Source organism: Spermophilus citellus (genome assembly GCF_964194105.1).
Source record: "Spermophilus citellus genome assembly, chromosome: 7".
NCBI classification, from domain to species: Eukaryota; Metazoa; Chordata; class Mammalia; order Rodentia; family Sciuridae; genus Spermophilus; species Spermophilus citellus.
This window is the reverse complement of record NC_138188.1, coordinates 123,970,206-123,991,301: the sequence shown is the minus strand read 5'-3', so window position 1 is coordinate 123,991,301 and position 21,096 is coordinate 123,970,206. Positions and strand designations below refer to the sequence as shown.

Below are 21,096 nucleotides of genomic sequence, written 5' to 3'. Positions count from 1 at the left end.
ACCTGTAGCCGCAGGTTTCAATGAAGTTATCTCCTCCGCCGCAGTCTGGTGATGTCAGTTCTCTGCCATGGTGGTATCTCTTGCAAATGGTGACAGTTCGTTTCCCTTTGCCGGGTGACCAATGCAACGGGTGGGTCCTTACTGTCTCTCCCAAGCCCCGTTTCAAACCTGTGGCCACTACCTATGAAGGCTCTGTTGGCATTTACCTCCATAGGATCAGAAGGGCTGACCAGTTGTTTCAGCGGGATGGATTAGTGCTGAGTCACAGCTGTTTGTCTGCGGGAAGCAGGCGAACAGGAGCTTGAATTCAGCCGATCCGGGCTCAGTGTGTGTTCTGAGAGGCCCAGACTGTTCGCCCCAGATCCACGTCAGCTCAGCATTGCCTTGTGATCCTGAGCAAACAGAATTTAGACTCTTTACGACTCCCTATGCCCGCACAGCTGAAGAGGTCAGAGACTTGATCTCTCCGCGCCCACCGCCATGTTGGATCTCCGCTTTCTTCCACACTGTATTCTTTTATATGTGTTTTTTTAAATATTATTTATTTATCAATAGACCTTTATTTATTTATATGCAGTGCTGAGAATCAAACCCAGTGCCTCACGCATGCTAGGCAAGCTCTCTACCACTGAGCCACAGCTCCAGCCCCTTTTATATGTGTTTTAAAGTTTTTTTTAGTCATAAGAATTGAGTTAACTTTATTTTGTATATCAGATATTATCTCAGAACTGTTGTTGTGTTAGACTCTTTGACACAATAATATTAATCTATTATAAAATTATCTTGTCCTTGGAATAAAAATAGAATGTTACTTTCACATGCGAATAAAGTAACTTAAAATTGTCTTGAATCGTTAAATTCTCTTAAATGACTAGTTACAACAATGACTAAGATTTTGGTATTAGTGTCCCATTAAATATATTAATAAATATTATTTACTTTGGAATTTGATTATCATTGTTATTGTATAATCTAGTCCCTTTGTTTAAGTAACATTCCCAAATCTTTGATCATGCTTATTCCTTTCAGATAAACCTTTAGAATCTCGCAGAATCTTGAACAAGACAGTGCCAAGCTTGCCCAACATGGACACCATTTTCAGGGAAGCCTTTGCAAAGATGCAGAAGCAGTACCCTGGGTGCCTGGCTCCGGAGACTTGTGTCCGTGCAGTCCAGGCCTCTGTGAAGTATCCCTATGAAGTGGGTATCAAGGAGGAAGAGGAGCTATTTATGTACCTTCGGGGATCAGGGCAGGCTAGAGCCCTGCAATATGCTTTCTTTGCTGAAAAGAATGCAAGTAAATGGTCCACTCCCTCTGGGGCCTCATGGAAAACAGCATCAGCATGACCCATCTCCTCCGTTGGTGTCCTTGGTAAGCATGTGGGGGCAGTTCATGGGCTTCTCCAAATGTGTGCATGTCAAGAGTTATCATTTACTTCAGGACACCAGGTCCCAGGTTCTATGCTGAAATCACTACTTCTGTTAGCTCCAGTAATTCACTCCCAAGTCCTCGAACTGCCTTCATCTTATGTGTGAGGCCTAGAGATGCTAACCTTTTCCAGAGTGAGCTAAACTGTAGTGGTGTGAGGGCCTGACCTTGGCTGTCTCTCCGGACTGGAGGCACTGTTTACTCCTCTCTAACCCTTCTCTGTATGAATCTCTCGCTCCAGGATTTCCAAACAGTGATTGATATTTGTAGCATATTTCAAGCATGGCCATTCACTCTTGCAGCTAAGTATTTGGGATCAATTTTCTTGTCTTTCTGGTCCCTGGATGCATTCATACCTCCTACCACAGAAACACCATCACCTTGTGATGTAGTCTTCCACTGCTCCCTTGTGCTCACTAAAATGCTCTGACATCCATTTGTGTCCTTGAATCAGTCTCTTTAAATGCCACATTGCCATAGAAATTGTGGCTCAATAAGTTAGTTTCTAATTCCCCTGAATCATTCATTTTCTCCTGCACTCTCTCTACAGGCTTGGGAACAATGGGCCGAGGCATTGCCATTTCTTTTGCAAGGGCCAAGATTCCTGTGGTTGCTGTAGAAGTAGACCAAAAGCAGCTTGAAGTTGCAAAGAAGATAATAACTTCCATCTTGGAAAAGGAAGCATCCAAAATGCAGCAGAATGACCAGCCTTGGTCAGGACCAAAAATCAAGTTCAGTTCATCTATGAAGGAGCTTGCTAGCGTAGACTTAGTTGTCGAAGCAGTATTTGAGGATATGAAGCTGAAGAAACGAGTCTTTGCTGAACTGTCAGCCGTGTGCAAGCCTGAAGCATTTTTGTGCTCTAATACTTCATCCCTGGACGTGGATGAGATGGCTTCTGCCACCAATCGACCACACTTGGTCATTGGCACACACTTCTTCTCACCAGCTCATGTAATGAAGTTGTTAGAGGTTATTCCTAGCCGACACTCTTCCCCCACCACCATTGCCACTGTTATGAACTTAGCCAAAAAGATTAAGAAGATTGGCGTAGTCGTAGGCAACTGCCGTGGCTTTGTTGGTAATCGAATGCTGGTCCCTTATTATAACCAGACGTATTTCTTGGTAGAAGAAGGTAGCAAGCCAGAGCAGGTAGATCAGGTGCTGGAGGAGTTTGGTTTTAAAATGGGACCCTTTCGAGTGTCTGACCTTGCTGGGTTGGATGTGGGTTGGAAAGTTCGCCAGGAGCAAGGTCTTACTGGACGCACACTGCCTCCTGGTACTCCTGTCCGAAAGCGGGGTACTAGAAGATACTGCCCAATTCCTGATATGCTCTGTGAATCAGGACGCTATGGGCAGAAGACAGGGCGGGGGTGGTATCAGTATGACAAGCCATTGGGAAGGATTCACAAACCTGATCCCTGGCTTTCCAAATTTCTGTCACAGTACAGAGAAACCCATCATATTGAACCCCGTGTCATTAGCCAGGATGAGATCCTTGAGCGCAGCTTGTATGCACTCATCAATGAAGGGTTCTGTATCTTGGGAGAAGGGATGGCTGCTGGCCCAGAGCACATTGACACCATCTACTTGCATGGGTATGGCTGGCCAAGGCACAAGGGTGGGCCCATGTTCTATGCTTCCACAATTGGGTTGCCCACAGTTCTGGAGAAGTTGCAGAAGTACTACAGGCAGAATCCTGATATTCCCCAACTGGAGCCTAGCAACTACCTAAAAAAGCTGGCTTCCCAGGGAAACCCTCCTCTGAAAGAATGGCAAAGCTTGGCAGGGCCCCCCAGCAGTAAATTGTGATTCAGGCTGTGCCTCCCATGCTGGCATCGGGTAAAACTCACTGGATTTCAATAAAGTTAATTCCAAGAATCCAGAGTAAGAGTTCTCTGAAATGCAAAGCAAAGGAAGTAATTAGTTACTTAAACCTTTTTTTTTGATGTTTTTTCTTCTTGATTCTAATGAAGGAAATCTTTATGAATGTGCTTTCTATGCCTCTGAATGTGTTCCTTTCAGATAAATTCCATGATTGATGCAGCTAAGTCATAAACTTCTTTTGGCTTTTTAATCTCACATACATATTATTAATGGAAAATCCTGTGGATCATATATGCCCCCATGGTCACTCACCTCCTGAGCACATGGTGGACCTGGCATCCAGAGGGCATTAATCCAACATGGAATCCTGTGTTGAAGTTAGGTTTGTATCCTCGGAGGTGGGGTTTAGATGGTTTGTAGGGTAGAGTCAGCCGTGAGGATCTCTATGGGAGGGGGCATGAAACACTGCCCAAGGATAAGCAGACTAGTAGCCAGAAAGAGGCCCAACATAGTTGGAAATTGGTGAGGGCACCAAGTATTTGAGACCCAAATAGGGCACACCAGGGCAGCTTGGCAAGTCATGTTCCTGGGATCACTTCTGTCCAAGGCCCAACTCCTGTGCACAGCTGTGCCTGCTGCTTGCAAGGGGCTCAGCAATGTTTGTAGTGTATCCCCTGGGACATAGAACATCTGCTACCTGGTCTTTCCTATTCAAGGAGGAGTAACAGAAAGAATAAGTTGTTAGCTTACGAAAGGATCTTAGTGATCATCTAGCCTTTAAGGATTTCTTAATTCTTCAATAGTGTAACTATGCCAGTTTCCCTGTCAAAATAACCTTTTGTGAATTCACATGTGGATATGGTTGAATCTGAAATATCTGAATTGATTGCAAAGCAAGTTTTGTATAGTTTTGTTTCACTATAAGTGCCCTTCTTGTGTAACTTTTTGCCTTATGTGGTTCAAAGTTCAGGGACTAGTCGATATAAAAATCCATACAAATTTTGAGAGCTGAATTACTCATAATATCCAAAACTGTAAACAGCCCAAATGTCCATTAACTGATAACCATGTGGTATGTCCTTAGAGTAGACTCTTACTCATCCATGAAAAAAGATGAAGTCCTGATATCTGGTACAGCATTATAAACTTCCAATACATTTTACTAAGTGAAGGAAGCTAATCACAAAACACCTTACATTGTATAGACATTTAAGAACATGTCCAGGGTAGGCAAATAGAAACAAAGTAGATAAGAATTTTCCTGAGTCTGGAATACTGGAATGGGGAGTGACTACTAATGGTTTTCTTGGAAATGTTCTAAAGTGATTGTGGTAATATACTAAAAAGCTGTTAAGTTTTGTAATTTAAAATAGTGACTTGCCTGGTATGTAAATTCTGTCTCAATAAAGTTATTACTCAACAGATAAATCGTTGCTAATATTGTTTTCCTTCAGTATGAAGCAGATGAGCTGCTTTTGCAATAGTTTCACCTGTGAGAGAAATTTGGAAAGCCAGGAATCAAGTTATTAGAAGTCCTAATAGAGCTGGGCATGGTGGTGCCAGCCTGTAGCCCCTGCGAGGAAGGAGACTGAAGTGGGAATATTGCTTGAACCCAGGAATTTTAGGCCATCCTGGGCAACTTAACAAGACTCTAAGAAATCTTGAATGCATGGAATATGAGGTTTTCCATTGGAAAAAAAAATCAAAACTAAATATAAAAATCAAGTGTCTGTGTTTTCTTCTTATTGTTTGACAATACTTGGAATGGAACCCACAGGTGCCATACCCCTGAGCTACATCCCTTCATTATTTTGAGACTGCATCTTGTTATGTTGCTGAGACTGGTCTGGACTTTACCATCCTCCTTTCTCAGTCTCCAGAGTCACTGGGATTACAGGACTGTGGCATTGTCCCTGGCTAAATTCCTTCCTTTCAGAGTAATTTTTAAGATGTATACTACTAGGTTTTATATAACTTGGTCTTTGAAATTAAAGGCATCAAAGGGAAAGATTCTTGAAAGTGGTAACTGTCTCCAATGTGTTTTATTTTCAAATTAATGTAGGCAAAAACCACATTAGCTTTTTCTTCTACAACCTTGAAGGAATTTTATTGTTCTTAAAACTGATTTTACTCCCACAGTATCTTCTAGTTTGAGGTTTTGGAACCACGAAGAGATTTCATGAGGCAATAACCCCTGAAATTTTATGATAATGTTTGTGTAAAAGTATATGACATATGGAGGTTCCATATGTCACATCATTCCAAAAAGGGGTCTATGAACCCATAAAGGTGAAGGACCAATACCTCATATAGAAAATGAGAACAAATATAAGTTCATGTATTATTTTATATCAAAGGAAGCAAAACTAATTGGGGTCCTCAGTAGCAGAACTGGAAGTACTGTAATGTTAAGTGCATTGCAAGGTAGAATGGTTACATATGAGAAGAACTTGGCCAAAAATTTTTGATCCATAAAAGTATCAGAAGTATAGATTTTTGTTATCTAACATTTATGAAGTTTGCCCTACGTGCATATGATATTAGCTAACAGTAATCTGAACCCATTACCTATTACCAAACCATTTTAACATATTTCACCACCTCGTCATTTCTAAATTCCTTGTTATTGTGTTCTGTAATGTACACGTATATTAATATAACCTGGTTAGACCAAGAAACCGAGGTGTGGTGGCCCTGACGGCCTTTGATCAGGGACTGTGGGAGGAACACAGGAGTGTGCGGGATGTATTTGCCCCTAGTAGGAGGCGACACCAACGCCCACATTCCAGGGCCCGGCGTGCACGCGGAGGCCGGGCTCACCGAGGGGAGAATGACAGAAGCAGCCACGGCAGATCACTCCTGTCCATATGTGGGTGCACGTGAGTGTGGGACTCCAGAAGAGGAGCCAGACCCAGTCCGGTCGCAGCGCCCTCTAGCCCGAGACAGCCGCTGACGCCGCAGCGCCCTCCTGCGTCTGCAGCCAGCTGGCATTCAGTTCACCCAAACGCTGCTTCCTAGGATTTCTACCAGGGCTCCGCTCAGAGCTGCCGGACCGACACCGCGCCCGCCCTGGCGCGGAGCTGCGCCGCCCGCAGACTGGACTTCCAGCAGTGCGACGGGCTCTCCATCAGTGCCACTCACAGCCATGGCAAGTGCTTCAAGCTGCACTGGTGCAGTCACCTAGGATGATGACACTGTACGTGGAACCGCGGTCCTGGGGGCGCCCGCGGGGCTGTTCGGATTGTGGCCCGCGCGGTGCGGTTGGTGGCTCCTTGCTCTCCTGGGGCTGTTGCGCCGCAGGCTGGAGCCGCGCTGGGCTCGGGTTGCTAGAATTGCCCTGGAGCGCAACGCCTAGCGCTGCCTTGGTAACGGGAGGAATTCCCGGGAGGGATGCTAGCTCTGGTCCCTGGCAAGGCGTCCTCGTCCCTTCCAGACAGGACTTCCTTTTTCTTTTTCTTAAGGACCCGAAATGTCCAGGGCACGTGTTGAGAAGTGGTAGAGCGTCGGTGGCGTTGATGGCCAGCGGAGGGGAAGCTTCTTTTCGGGGTTAGATGGTGCAAGAAGCGCCTCACTTTGTTCCTCACTTGCCTTTCCGAATGCTGATTTAAAGTGTCCCTCAATAGGTGAATGGATAAAGAAAATGTGGTATATATACTAGGTGGAATATTACCCAGCTTTAAAGAAGAGTAAAATTATGGCATTTTCCAGTACATGGTTGGAGTTGGAGAACATCATGCTAAGTGAAATAAGCCAATCCCACGAAACCAAAGGCCAAATGTTTTCTCTAATATGCAGATGCTAATTCACAATAAGGCACGGGGGTGGGGGCACTAGGGAAGAATAGCATTACCTTAGGTTAGGTAGAGAGAAGTGAAGGGAGGGAAGGGGAGGGGATGTGGAGACAGGAAAGACAGTAGAATGAAACAGACATTATTACTGTAATAATATATCAATATATCATATATCAATATATAACCTTGATATATGATATATATTATTATTACTATAATAATATATCAATATATATCCTTGGTCTAACCAGATTATATTGATATACGTGTACATTACAGAACACAATAACAAGAAATTTAGAAATGACGAGGTGGTGAAATATGTTAAAATGGTTTGGTAATAGGTAATGGTTTCAGACTGTTAGCTAATATCATAAGCAAATATACACCTAGGGCAAACTTCATAAATGTTAGATAACAAAAATCTATACTTCTGATCATTTTCCGGACCAATATGATTCTGCAACATGTACACTCAGAAAAATGACAGATTATATCCCATCTATGTATAATGTATCAAAGTGCACAAATGCATTCTACTGTCATGTATAACTAAAACAAATTTTTAAAAAAATTTTAAAAAGAGTCTTGGAAATCAAACTTGTCCCATTGATCATATTCCAATTGAGAAAGCGCTGAAATGGGAAGAATTGCTTCCAGGAAGTTTAAAGGAACCATTTTGGAGGGCACACTCTTTAGATACCCAGTTGCAGCATTTAAAGCCAAGTGTATGAATGTATTTAAGAATTAGAAAATAAACTGACTTGTAGGTATGCTTAAAGGATCTTAATTTAATGCATGAAAGCCAAAACTACATTGTCTCGGACCTTTCTCTGTATCCTGACTTTGATTTTTAAATACGTAGCCATTTAATCAGAATTCCACAATTTGATAAGTTCATGATTTTGGGCCTGTTCTATCTGATGAATCATTTATTTTTAGAAATACATTTTGAAGTTAGTTTTCACATAACTTAGAATAGAGGCTTTGGGGGTGCTTATTTAGAACGCAAAATTTTCAAGTGAACTTAAGTTGAACATTGTTTTTGTTGTTGGTTACAAGAAAAATAGTTCACAACGGGAGAAGCCATATGTAATAAAATCCTTATTTACATTACTTGAACATGATTGAATATTTTGATTGAATTTATGAATTAAAGGATATATAATGCTTGCATTTTCTTTATAAATTCAACATACATGGAGCTGTTCTGATTTTTTGTGTTCCCTCTGCTGATGGGTCAAGTTCTACCTATCTATTTTATGTGTGTGGGGGGGAGGGGGGCAGGACTGTGGGGTCATTAATGGCATTTGAACTCTGGTCGCCACCATACTAGGCAAGTGCTTTACCTCTGAACCACATCCCCAGCCCTTCTTATTTTCTATTTTAAGGATTAGAAAATAAACTGACTTGTAGGTATGCTTCAAGGATCTTAATTTAATGCATATTTTCTATTTTGAGACAAGATTTCAATGAGTTGCTCAAGCTGGTTTGTATTTTTTCCCTCCTTGTTGTTATTGTGGTCAGATATATTCCCAACTAGAAAACATTCCTTCTGGGAGTGGTTTACAGAGTTGGGAGTAGCAACTATAGAAGACCCACAATGCTAATGTCTACACAAAATCTCTTTAAGAATCCATTTCCAGGGGAAGCATCAATCATAGTCCAAGGTGAGTATGGTTAAATATGGTTCAGATTAGTGCCATTTTTATTTCAGCTGTGTCCCTTGTGAGTACACAGTTACTGATGGGAACCTTACCCTCTAATCAGATAGCATGCTCTTTCATTAGTCTTGATTCTTAAAATATTCTTCCTTCTATGAGTGAATGTATAGTTTCTAACTTGTTTTCCACTGATCCTATTTGTACCTTCTTGTGTAGAAACAATCTAATTCTTTTTCTGATCATGACTGTTTCAACTCTTCCGATAAAAACATCTGAATATACATAGGAATTTCTTGCAGTCATAACCTATCCTTTGTATCCCTGGCCATTTACAAAATGAAATAAGTTCCCATGGGTTTTCCTGAAATTGTAGAATGCAATTTCACTAAATGAAGTTAGTTAGCATTTTCCTCCCAAATCATTGTTTTGACCCATCTTCTTCTTGGTAAGTTTCTTCTGGGATTCTAAGCATTCTGTTGTTTGTTTTTTTTTTTTTTTCTGAACATTTGCTAATGTATTTATGTTCCTGGGAAAACCGCAACCACCAGAAAGGTAGGCAGTATCTCAGTTGTCATGTGATCAATCCAAAGTGGAGCAAAACTGATCTCTCTCATCTTGAAGTACATCTGCTGCTGCTAGAGTCCCATTAGCTATTCTGATATCTACATCTCATCATACTAAACCTACTGCTGTCACATTGAATTAAGCTTGCTTTCATCTAATGCCATTAAATGGACTTTTAAATAAACATTTGTGGCAAATAAGTCACAGCTTATTCATTTTAATCTTATGGGTATCTGTTTGGACACAGGTGACAGATCTCTTAGGTATTTTTCCCTATTAAATTTTGTTTCATTAGAGTTAGCCCATTATTCAACAGAGGTGTGGAATCAGGGTCTTGGTAAGTTTCTTCAAAGCTCCTCCATACATGAGAAAGTTGATAGGGGTCTTTCCATACAATGGATGCTCCAGTTTCATCAGCTTCAGCAATTAGAATGCACGTGATTTTTTGCATGAATTTATTAATTTAATCCTCACAACAGTCTTGTGAAGTAGATGCTCTTGCTATCTTCATTTTTTCAACTAAGAAGCTTGCCCATGGTCTCACAAATGCATGTGTAATGGCCAGTGGTAGCTGTTCATCAGAATGTGACAGACCACCTGGCACCAGGGCCGCTGGTTACTTGGTTCCACAGAAGGAACTGTGAGGATGAGGTCAGCTGTTTTAGATGATTTTTGAAACAAGCAGAAATTAACCAAATAAGTAAAATGAGAATGACTTCTGATTTTAAGAGAAGGGCAATGATCTGCAGCATGGATGTTTTTGGTGTGGTTTTGATTTCTATAAATAGATTTTAGTAAATAATAAATTATTTGAATAAAACATTCTATTTGTTTTGTTGTTGTTGTTGTTGTTTATTTGTGGTGTTGAAGATTGAACCCAGGGCCTTGGACATGTTAGTGCTCAACCACTGAGCAACATCCCCAGCCCTTTTTATTTAAAAATTTTTGTTGTTGTTGTAGATGGACAATAAATATTTATTTATTTTTATGTGGTGCTGAGGATCGAACCCAGTGCCTTACACAGGTGAGGCAGGAGCTTTACCACTGATACCACCCCATCCCCAGCCTTTTTAATTTTTTTTTTTTTTTTTAGATAAGTGGCCCAGGCTGGCCTCAAACTTGACATTCTTCTGCCTCAGCCTCTCTAATAGCTGAGACTATTGGTATATAACACCACTCCTGTTGTTTTTAAAAAGGACAAAAGTTATTATTTGTATGAAATGAAGCTTCAGTCATGTCATATCCTCAATCAATTCCTAACTGGCACAAGCCTTTTTTTGGTTGATTTTTCATAAATCCTATTTTATTACTGGCTTCCAAATCTGTTGAACATGGGGATTTAAACCAGATACTTTGGAGGGCCCTTCCGTGGTAATTCACCAGACTCTCACATCATTTCATGCCAAGAATGTAAAATGAGAAGCTGCCCCTTGGCCTGGGCTGGTGGAAGGGGAATAGTGACGAATCTCTGGCTAGCACAGGCTGGATAAATCAACATAGGTATGTTTCCTGGATTGTGTTCCCACAGATTGTAATGTTCCTTCAAGACTGGCAGAGGTAGATTAGCTACCTTTCCAGTTTTGGCCAAACTGCAATTAAATTCATTTTTCCATTGTTTGCTTATTTCTTATGGAGGTGACTGAATTCCATCTATGGGAACCCCAACCGGGCTGCTGGTCTGGAATGCTGGCAACTATCTGAATTCATTCTCTTATGTCATAGAATCTCATTGATTACTGAAAAAAAAATTTCTGGAGAAATTGGTTTTTTATTCTGAACAAATATAGGAATACATGTTTGAGAACCAAACGTTGTCCAGTAGATTAGCTTTCTTAAAAAAAAAAAAAAAAAAAAGGAATGTTTTCTACACAGAATGTACAAGGCAGAATGTTGATCTAGAAAGAGGGAGCACTGGAGTCAGATACACCTGTGCTTAATCATGGTCCTTTACACTATAGCAGTGTGACTGTAGACAGGTAACTCAACTCTCTCAGATTGTCTTCTCTTTTGCAAAATAGGAATAAAAACCCTACTTCACAGGGTTGTGAAGCTTAAACAAATGCAGAATTTAGTAAGAGTGGCATCAACTCCCCCCACCACTACACCACCAAAGAAAACGATAAAAATACTTGATAATATAATGACCTCATGGCAGGCTCTTGACTTGGACTTTGTGTTTCAGAATGGCTGTGCCCATTTTCTAGTTATGGGGCTTTGAGAAGTTAGGTAACTTCCTCATTTTCAATATGGGGATAATAATAATAGCAGCCTCATAGTGTTGTGATCATCCCTGGAGTTGTGTAGAAGCAAGAAAACAAAAGAGCTTGAAGGACACAAAAGCATACACACACACACAAAAAAATGACTGCTTGCCGCAGTCTAGCTGGGCACAGAATCACGAGCCACTCAAGCAGGAACAAAACTTTATTTTTGAAAATGCCGCCAATACTCCCTACGCGCCCGGCAAGCAAGCCGGTCCACCCACGCGGATCCCCTCTACGGGAACCGCAGCCCAGGACCTCCCCCGGAATTCCCTCCTATGATCCTTCCCCAACCAATGGGAACTCTCCAGGAGTCCCGTAACATGAGTCCCGTAGCAGGCCAAGGTGAACAGCAGGAGTCCAATTTCCATATGAATGTAAATCTTAACATAATCATATCATCTCAATGGCTAGCTGGCGTCACCTTACAACCAAAAAGTGCCATGCATCATATTATTTGGTTGTGGCTCCTAGCATCTGCCCCCTTCTGTTTAATTAAGCAACAGGCAATGTGGCTAGGGACCGTGCCTGTTAGGTATGTCCAATTCAACATATGGTTCTTACCCATCATCGAAAAACTGACCTCTAGGCGTCAGCCTCCTGTCTTAGGTTGATACCACTGCAACTGAATCATACCAGTCACTGACTACCGGTCCAGTATATAGCCATACCTGTGGATAGGCCTATGCACCAGTGGGGGGGGTGATGTTCTTTGCCTCACCTCAGTTGGCCCCCAAAATTAGACCATCACTAGTAGAAGGGAGGAGGATACAGAAATGCCACGACATCAAGTCAACAGACGGCTCTTTAGGAAAAATTGTATCACCGGTGACACATCAGCAAAGATACTCCAGCACTGCCATAGTTCGCTGTATCAACAAATAGAGCACAATGCATACAAGTGATACATAGTCCAGGCAAGTTTTGTAAGCAGTTCAAAGTGGAGGAATCTATCAATATGTCCATTTCCTCCCAAAATAAATCGACTCAGTGATTGAGCATTACTTGTTGAGTTATTATTCATTGATGCATCAGTTTATACAGTTTGTTGTGATAATTATTGAAGAAGTTGTAGTTTGGTTTCATCTTTGTCTTCACCGGCACTGGGATGAAAATAGGGATTGACAATGATGTTAAGAAAAGAAAAAAATGTAACATTCCAACAGGTATTAAGAAAACAATTTTTAGAACAATTTACATTATCCTGAACAGAATTATTAAATATAATGAAAAGGAAAGGTGAAAGTAAACAAACAGATCTGTTAACCTGCTTATTTGTACCCATATTAAAACAGTCTTCAACAGCTGTTTACCCAAATTAAATTAAACCATTAAAATCACGTGAATAAAAAAAAAATTGGGGATCCATATTTTTATGAGCGCTCCTCATATATGATATATGGACATACGCACATACAGACATACAACATAAAACAGAAATGTGCACACGTAACATACAACATATAAGACAATAGTAAAGGCCTTGTAGATTTACCTAGGTGAAATCTCCATTGCAATGTTTAAAAACTCCATAGTCAAAAAATAAAACTGATCAGAAAAAGATTAATTTATGTCTGTATGAGCTCAAAAATAAAATGGAACTTTATGATGTGGGAAAAAGCAATAATAAAATAGATATTGAAAAAAAGCATCCTGGTTGATCACTGTCGCAGATGTAAGAATAGCCAAGCTGGAGTTCTGGATATTAGCTGTTATGGATTTGAGTCAAATCATCTTTTTCTGTAGAAATTGTTTTGGTTAATCTCTCTGGAATCCAAATCGGCTGCTGTTCCTCCTGTGGAAAAACACAGACAGAGCCCCGACTCCAGACTATCACTGGGTCAAGACCTTTCCATTGTTCTGTACAATATCCTTCCAAAGAACCTTAGGCTTATGTACATTTTTTGGATACAAATGTCTTTCCGCAGCACTAAGTCCCGATGAATCCAAATTTAAAAAGTTTAGAGTAAAAAGGGTTATTTTAAGTTTATCTTTGGGGGATATATACCCCTTTCCAATTCCCTCCTTTTGTTTTAATAAGTACATTTTAATAGTTTGATGAGCTCTTTCAACTATGCCTTGTCCTTGTGGATTGTACAGAATTCCTGTTATGTGAGTAATGCCAAATGATGAGCAAAATTGTTTAAAAGAGGTAGAAGTATAACCAGGACCATTGTCCGTTTTTAACTGTTTTGGAATGCCCAAAGTGGGAAAATTTTGTAAGCAATGAGCTATAACATCTTTAGTTTTTTCTGCGGCATGAAGGGAGCCCATCAAAAATCCAGAAGAAGTATCAACTGTAACATGTAAATATTTTAATTTTCCAAATTCTGGCAAGTGTGTGACGTCCATCTGCCAAATATGGTTAGGTATCAGTCCTCTAGGATTGACTCCAAGATTAACTTGTGGTAAAAATGTCACACAATTTTGACATTGTTTTATTATATGTCTGGCTTGTTCTTTAGTTATTTTAAAATGCTTTTGTAAAGTATTAGCATTGACATGGAACCTTTTATGAAAATTTATAGCTTCCTATTGTGGAGAAAATATGTATGTCATGTGTAGATTTATCGGCTAGTTCATTGCCCATACTAAGGGCTCCAGGCAATCGTGTATGTGCCCTGATATGTCCTATAAAGAATGGATCTTTTCTGTCCCAGATTAGACTTTGTATAGCAGAAAACAAAGAGAAAACAGTAGAAGAAGATGAAATCCTACCAGCATCTTCAAGGGATACTATAGCATTAACTACATACTGACTATCAGAAAATAAATTAAATACAGAATCTTTAAACATCATAAAAGCTTGTAATACTGAAGTAAGCTCTACCTTTTGAGCTGATTGTTTGGGTACTAAAAATGTAAAAGTTTGATCAGGAGTAACTACTGCTGCTGTACCATTGTTTGACCCATCAGTGAATATATTTGGAGCATTTATGATAGGGTTTTTTTTTGTCATTTTTGGGAAAACTACAGGATGCTTAGACCAAAAAGACAACAAAGGATTAGATGGTAAGTGATTATCAAATGAAACACTAGTTTTACACATGATTATTGCCCAAGTATTTAACTCATTAGCTAACTCATCAATTTGATCCATAGTATATGGAGTAATAATTTTATTGGGAGAAATCCCAAACACTCCCTTTGCTGCTTTTATTCCTTTGAGTATTAATTGTCCTACAGCCTCAGGATATCTAGTAAGAATAGTGTTAGGAGAATAAGATAAATGTATCCACAATAATGGACCTTCTTGCCAAAATACTCCTGTAGGAATATTTTTTGTTGGTAGTACAATAAATAATAAAGGCAAACTTATATCAATTCTATCCAAATGCATATTTTCCATATATGTCTAAATGATTTTTAATGCTTTTCTTGCTTCAGGCGTTAACATGCGGGGTGAATTTGGATCTGATGGACCTTTTAGAATATCAAATAAAGGTCCCAACTCTCCTGTTGGTATGCCTAGATAAGGCCTTATCCAATTTATGTCTCCCAATAACTTTTGAAAGTCATTAAGTGATTTGAGTTGATCTACTCGTATTTGAATTTTTCGTGGACGGACCATGGTTGAGGATAATAGAACTCCTAAATAATTAATTGGAAGATTTAATTGTACTTTATCTATTGCTATCTCTAGATTATAATTTTTCAATAAGTTTGTAAGTGTGGCATAAGATTCTAGCAATGTGTTTTTATCTTTATGTGCCAATAACACATCATCCATATAGTGAAATATTTGTAGTTCAGGATTTTGATTTCTAAGTGGCTGGATTGCTTTATTAACATAAATTTGACACATAGTTGGGCTGTTAGCCATCCCTTGAGGGAGTACTTTCCATTCATATCTCTGATCAGGACCTTCATGATTCAGTGAAGGGATAGTAAATGCAAAATGTGGACTATCCTCGGGATGAATTGGAATTGAAAAGAAACAATCTTTAATATCTATAGCTAAAACATGCCAGGTTTTTGGTAAAGCAGACAATTGGGGAATCCCTGATTGAGCAGTTCCCATAATAACCATCTCATTATTAATGGCTCTTAAATCTTGTAATAATCTCCATTTACCAGATTTCTTTTTAATGACAAAAATGGGAGTATTATGGGGGGATACGGAAGGTTGTATATGTCCTTCCGCTAATTGTTGTCTGACCAAGTGATGGGCTACTTGTATCTTTTCTTTAGTCAGGGGCCACTGAGGAACCCACACTGGTCTTTCTGATTTCCAAGTAATTTTGATTGTCTCAGTGGCCCTTTCTGAAAACCCAATCCATGTCTATTTATTTCTTGATCTATTTGAATTGGTGCTGTCATACCTTGTTCTTGTTCTCTTAATCTTTTTTCTTTCCTAAAGCCTTGTCTAGCCCTAGTAGTGGGCGCGTTAGGATTGATGTTATTTGTTAATGTCAATCCTAATTGATCTAGGACATCTCGTCCCCATAAATTTACGGGAAGATGATCCAATACATAGGGCTGTATAGTTCCTTCACATCCTTCAGGATCCCTCCAATCTAATACCATAGCACTTCTATGGGGATTTGTTGCCACTCCTAGGCCTCGAAGCGTTTGAGTGGCTTGTTGTAATGGCCAATGTTTTGGCCATTCTTGACGAGATATGATGCTGAGGTCAGCACCTGTGTCCAGCAGCCCATTAAAGTCATGACCTTGAATATTTAATTTTAGCATTGGGCGAGAATCTAAATTTAAAGACCGCATAGCCCAATCTACACCTGTGGAGCCTAATCCCTTGGAACCTCTTTCTACATTACAACTGGAAAATTTATCATGCAGGCTGGGTATTATTAATAACTGTGCTATTCTATCTCCTGGTGAAATTACTGATATACCTCTTGGAGAACTAGCTATAATTTTTATTTCACCCTCATAATCGGGATCAATTACCCCAGGACTTATCATAAGTCCTTTTAGTGTAGAAGAACTGCGTCCCAATAATAAGCCTACTGTTCCCTGGGGAAGAGGTCCTTTTACTCCTGTGGGAATGATTTGAACTCCCATCTCTGGAGTTAGTACTGCTCTGGCAGAGGCGCAGATGTCCAACCCTGTGCTCCCTCTAGTTTGTCTGATGAGGGATTTAATGGATAATGCGTCCTGGGCACTACCTTGATGGTGCTGCTGGGTTCCTCCATTGCCCCATATATTTGTGGTTTGGGGCCCCGGGGCATTAGGCCCTCTAGTCTGTTTTTTGGCAATGGAGCCTGATACCTTTCTCCACGATATCATGGGTAAACACTTGGTCCTTGTCCGTTTTTTGATAACGGAATACCCTCTATGGTGGTTTGAGAACGGCATTCATTAGCCCAATGTTTCCCTCTATGGCATCGTGGGCAAATACCCGGTATTCTATTCCTTTGATACCTAGTTTTGTTAAACCCTCCTCCTATGGGGCAACTCCTTTTAAAATGTCCTGTTTGATTACAATTATAGCATGTTTTTGGCCTGGCATCTAAAGCCTGTTGTACTGCTGCTAAGACTTGCCCTTGTTCATTAATGTCTCTACATAATTTGATACATGTGTTTAAATCTTCATGTCTCCATGGTCTAATGACCTCTCTGCAGCAACGATTTGCTTGGTCATAAGCCAGTTGTTTTATAAATGGCATTGCCTGTTCTGTATTTCCAAATATTCTAGAGGCTGTCTGAATAAGCCTATCTACAAATTCAGCGTAAGGTTCATTAGTTCCTTGTATTAATAACCTTAGATAATTGACCTTGTAAATCTCCATGCCCCTGTAAAGTTTTCCATGCCCTAACTGCATCTACAGCAATTTGTGCGTATACGCCAGGATCATATTCAATTTGTTGTCTTTGACCTCATAAGGTCCCTTTCCTAATAACATATCTAGATTTCTTTGAGGGTAACCGGCTTCTGCATTTCGCCTAGCTGTCTCCATGCAAAATTCCTCATTGGCAACCTTTCATAACAAATATTGTCCTCCATTTAGCACAGATCGACACATGTTAGCCCAATCTGCTGGTGTCATGTCCAAGTTGGTAACAGATTCGACCATACTTATGGTAAAGGGAGCTTGAGGGCCATAGGTTGTTACAACCTCCTTTAATTGCTTTACTGTTTTGAAATCTAAAGCACGGTGAATTCGTTGCCCTCCTGCCTGCTCAAGTACAGGGCATGCCAATCTTTGGGGTCCTGCCTCAGAATTCCGTCCATCAACTACGGGATTTGAGGGCCGCTCAGCTGTAGATGGAGCTGTTGGTTGAATTACGCCCTCTGGTGATAGAACGGAGTTAGTAGCAACCTCCTGTTGTAATTCTCCACCTGATGGCTGTTTTTCCTCTAAGCTTTCTTTCTTTAAATTTTCCTCTGACTAGCTTGAGAGACCTTCTCTTTTGCTTGACCTAACGTTTTTTCTACCATAGTCTGGACCTCTAACAATTTACTTAACAGTCTTTCGGTTTGTTTTTTACTAGATTCTAATCTACTATAAAGGTAACGCAACCCAATAAGATAGGATAAAACAAAGCCGAAACAAAAACGGAGCAGAGAATGGTTGTATCAATTTTCTCTTTCTCAGGGCCGAATAACTTCAAACCTTGAGCCAACCATTTATCCCAGTTTGCCTGAGAAAATTCTAGGGCTAGGTAGCTTGAAATAAAAACAAAATAAATCAAAACAAGAACACATTGTTTTTTGAAATGGTCACCCATTCTGTCGCCTTCCCTCAGGGGTGAGCAATTTTACTCACCTCTAAGCTTCAGGCGTTCCCTGTCCGGGCCACCATCTGCCGCAGTCTAGCTGGGCACAGAATCACGAGCCACTCAAGCAGGAACAAAACTTTATTTTTGAAAATGTCGCCAATACTCCGTATGTGCCCGGCAAGCAAGCCGGTCCACCCACGCGGATCGCCTCTACCAGAACCGGAGCCCAGGACCTCCCCCGGAATTCCCTCCTATTATCCTTCCCCAACCAATGGGAACTCTCCAGGAGTCCTGTAACATGAGTCCCGTAGCAGGCCAAGGTGAACAGCAGGAGTCCAATTTCCATATGAATGTAAATCTTAACATAATCATATCATCTCAATGGCTAGCTGGCGTCACCTTACAACCAAAAAGTGCCATGCATCATATTATTTGGTTGTGGCTCCTAGCAACTGCTATGGCTAACTTTATTTTCAACCCCAGGGTCCAATCTAGAGCTACATCTTTTTGTTGTATCACTTTAGTCTCCCTTAACCATTTTAAAGCAATTAGACATTTTTTTATAACATTGAATTTTTGAAGAGTCCAGGTTAAGTATTTCTGAGTGTCCCATATTACAAACTTGCCTAATTGTTTCCTCATGATTAGATTTCGGTTAAAATTTTTGTCAGGTGACCTTGTATCCTTATAGCATCACAAGAGAAGGCACAAGATGTCAGGGGCTCCACTATTACTGCTGCTGACATGGTTATTGCCAAGTTGCCCTGTTGTAAACATACCTTTTCCCTTTGGGATTTTTATTTATTTATTTATAAATTACAGTGTAATTTTTTTTTCAATGTGAAATTTGTATGGAGAAACTTTAACACTGAGTGAATGTCCTGTTACTCAACCAACTTGCATGTCGTCATTTCAGCATCTGCTGATGATCCTTGAATGATTTCATATTACATTGGTGGGTGCAAAAGAGTGATCTCTAATCGACATTCCTCCAGCCCTTCGACGGCAACTTCTCTGTAAAGAGGATTTTCTCTTCTCTGCCTGCACTTTTTCATTTTATGTGTTATTAAAGATCAATTGATTTTTCTTATTCAGTGTTTTATAATAAAGCATCATAATTCTTTTCAGTGCTTTCATTGTCTTAATTTTGGCCAGGAAGAGCCCCTTCAAGCTGGCCCTTGTGTTCTGTGTCCTTTTGACATGTCAGCTGATGGTCCTTTGGAGGTTACCTACCTCTTTTCTCTCTAGCTGCCTGTAAGGTAGTCTCTTTGTTTTTTAGTGCTTTATCCTTCACCGTGTCCAAATGTGGAATTCTTTTTATATCCTATTTTGTATTAATTTAGTCTGTGAATTGATATCTTCTATCAATTTGAGTAAGCCCTTGACACTCACTTTTCAAATACTGCACTTTCCACATTCACATTATTTTCTTCTTCTGGATCTGTGATTAGATGTGTAGTTTACATTTTTACTTCATCGCTTTTAACCACTGTTCATAGCGTGAGTCCCTGTGTCACTACCACTGCATTCTGGGAAATTTCTTTGGATATGGCTTTCAGTTTATTAACTGTTCAGCTGGTTTAATCTACTGATAAAGTACTTCACTGAGTTTTTCATCGTACTTTTTGTAGTACATTATAGCTCTTCTGTGTGATCCTTTATCAGGTAGCCATTTTGAAAAACCGACTTTCTCATTTTTTTGCAATTATTTCTCTATACTCCTGTTTTCAAGTCCTTTTATTTCTTCCAACAGGATAGACATGCTCATTTTATATTGTGTGTTCTAGTTTGGATCTTGAGTGTCACCCCTTAAAGGCTCCCCTTGACATCCCTTGAAGGCTTGGTTCCTAGACACAGGCTTTCCTGGAGGTGGTGAAAACTTCAGGAGGTAGGACCTAGATGGAGAAGGAAGATCACTCGGGGCACACCTTTGAAGGGTGCACTTTGTCCCTGGCCCTTTCTTCTTTTTGCTTCCTGGCTGCCACGACATGAATAGCTCTCTTCCTGCATGTACTTCTGCCATGATGGGCTGCCTCTTGGTAGGCTCAAAGCCACAGGGTCATGTGGTCAAGTAACCATGGATTGGAGCCTCTGAAACCATGAACTCAATAACTCTTTCCTCCTTTGTGATGGACAGCTGATTAACATGTTGTGCTACTGAGAGTTCCAGTATTTTAAGTTTTGCATATTTAATTCTACTGGATTCTACTACGGGCTTTGCTCATTTGCATGTTTTGTGATTTTTTAAAAAAATATATTTTAGTTGTAGATGGACACAATACCTTTTTATTGATTTTTTTAAAAAATGACAGCTGAATGTATTACAGTTCATATTACACATATAGAGCACAATTTTTCATATCTCTGGTTGTATACAAAGTATATTCACAGCAATTCGTGTCTTCATACATGTACTTTGGATAATGATGTCCATCACATTCCATGCTAGCCCCCTGCCCCCTCCCTCTTCTTTCCACCCTCTACCCTATTTAGAGTTCATCTATGCCTCCCATGCTCCCCCTCCCTACCTTACTATGAGTCAGTCACCTTATATCAGAGAAAACATTCTGCTTTTGGTTTTTTGGGGATTGGCTAACTTCACTTAGCATTATCTTCTCCAGTTCCATCCATTTACCTGCAAATGCCATGATTTTATTCTCTTATTGCTGAGTAATATTCTGCTGTATATATATGCCACATTTTTCTTTATCCATTCATCTACTGAAGGGCATCTAGGTTGGTTCTACAGTTTAGCTATTGCTATAAATATTGATGTGGCTGTGTCCCTAAGGTATGCTGTTTTTAAGTCCTTTGGGTATAGATAGAGGAGAGGGATAACTGGGTCAAATAGTGGTTCCATTCCCAGTTTTGCAAGGAATC

The 21,096-nt window shown here is 40.2% G+C and overlaps 2 protein-coding genes across 2 annotated transcripts in view; both read left to right on the top strand.

The window, feature by feature from the left end:
* Positions 1-21,096, top strand: part of LOC308652729 (serine/threonine-protein kinase PAK 2-like) — a gene marked incomplete at its 3' end in the record, with an annotated part of 268,563 nt that overhangs the window by 53,400 nt on the left and 194,067 nt on the right. The window lies entirely within an intron of this gene.
* On the top strand, positions 1,030-4,096 carry LOC308652818 (peroxisomal bifunctional enzyme-like). The gene is made up of 2 exons (XM_081300885.1): positions 1,030-1,371; positions 1,979-4,096. The coding sequence occupies exon 2, from the start codon at positions 1,990-1,992 to the stop codon at positions 3,238-3,240; it is 1,251 nt and encodes a 416-aa protein (XP_081157011.1). The 5' UTR covers positions 1,030-1,371; positions 1,979-1,989; the 3' UTR covers positions 3,241-4,096.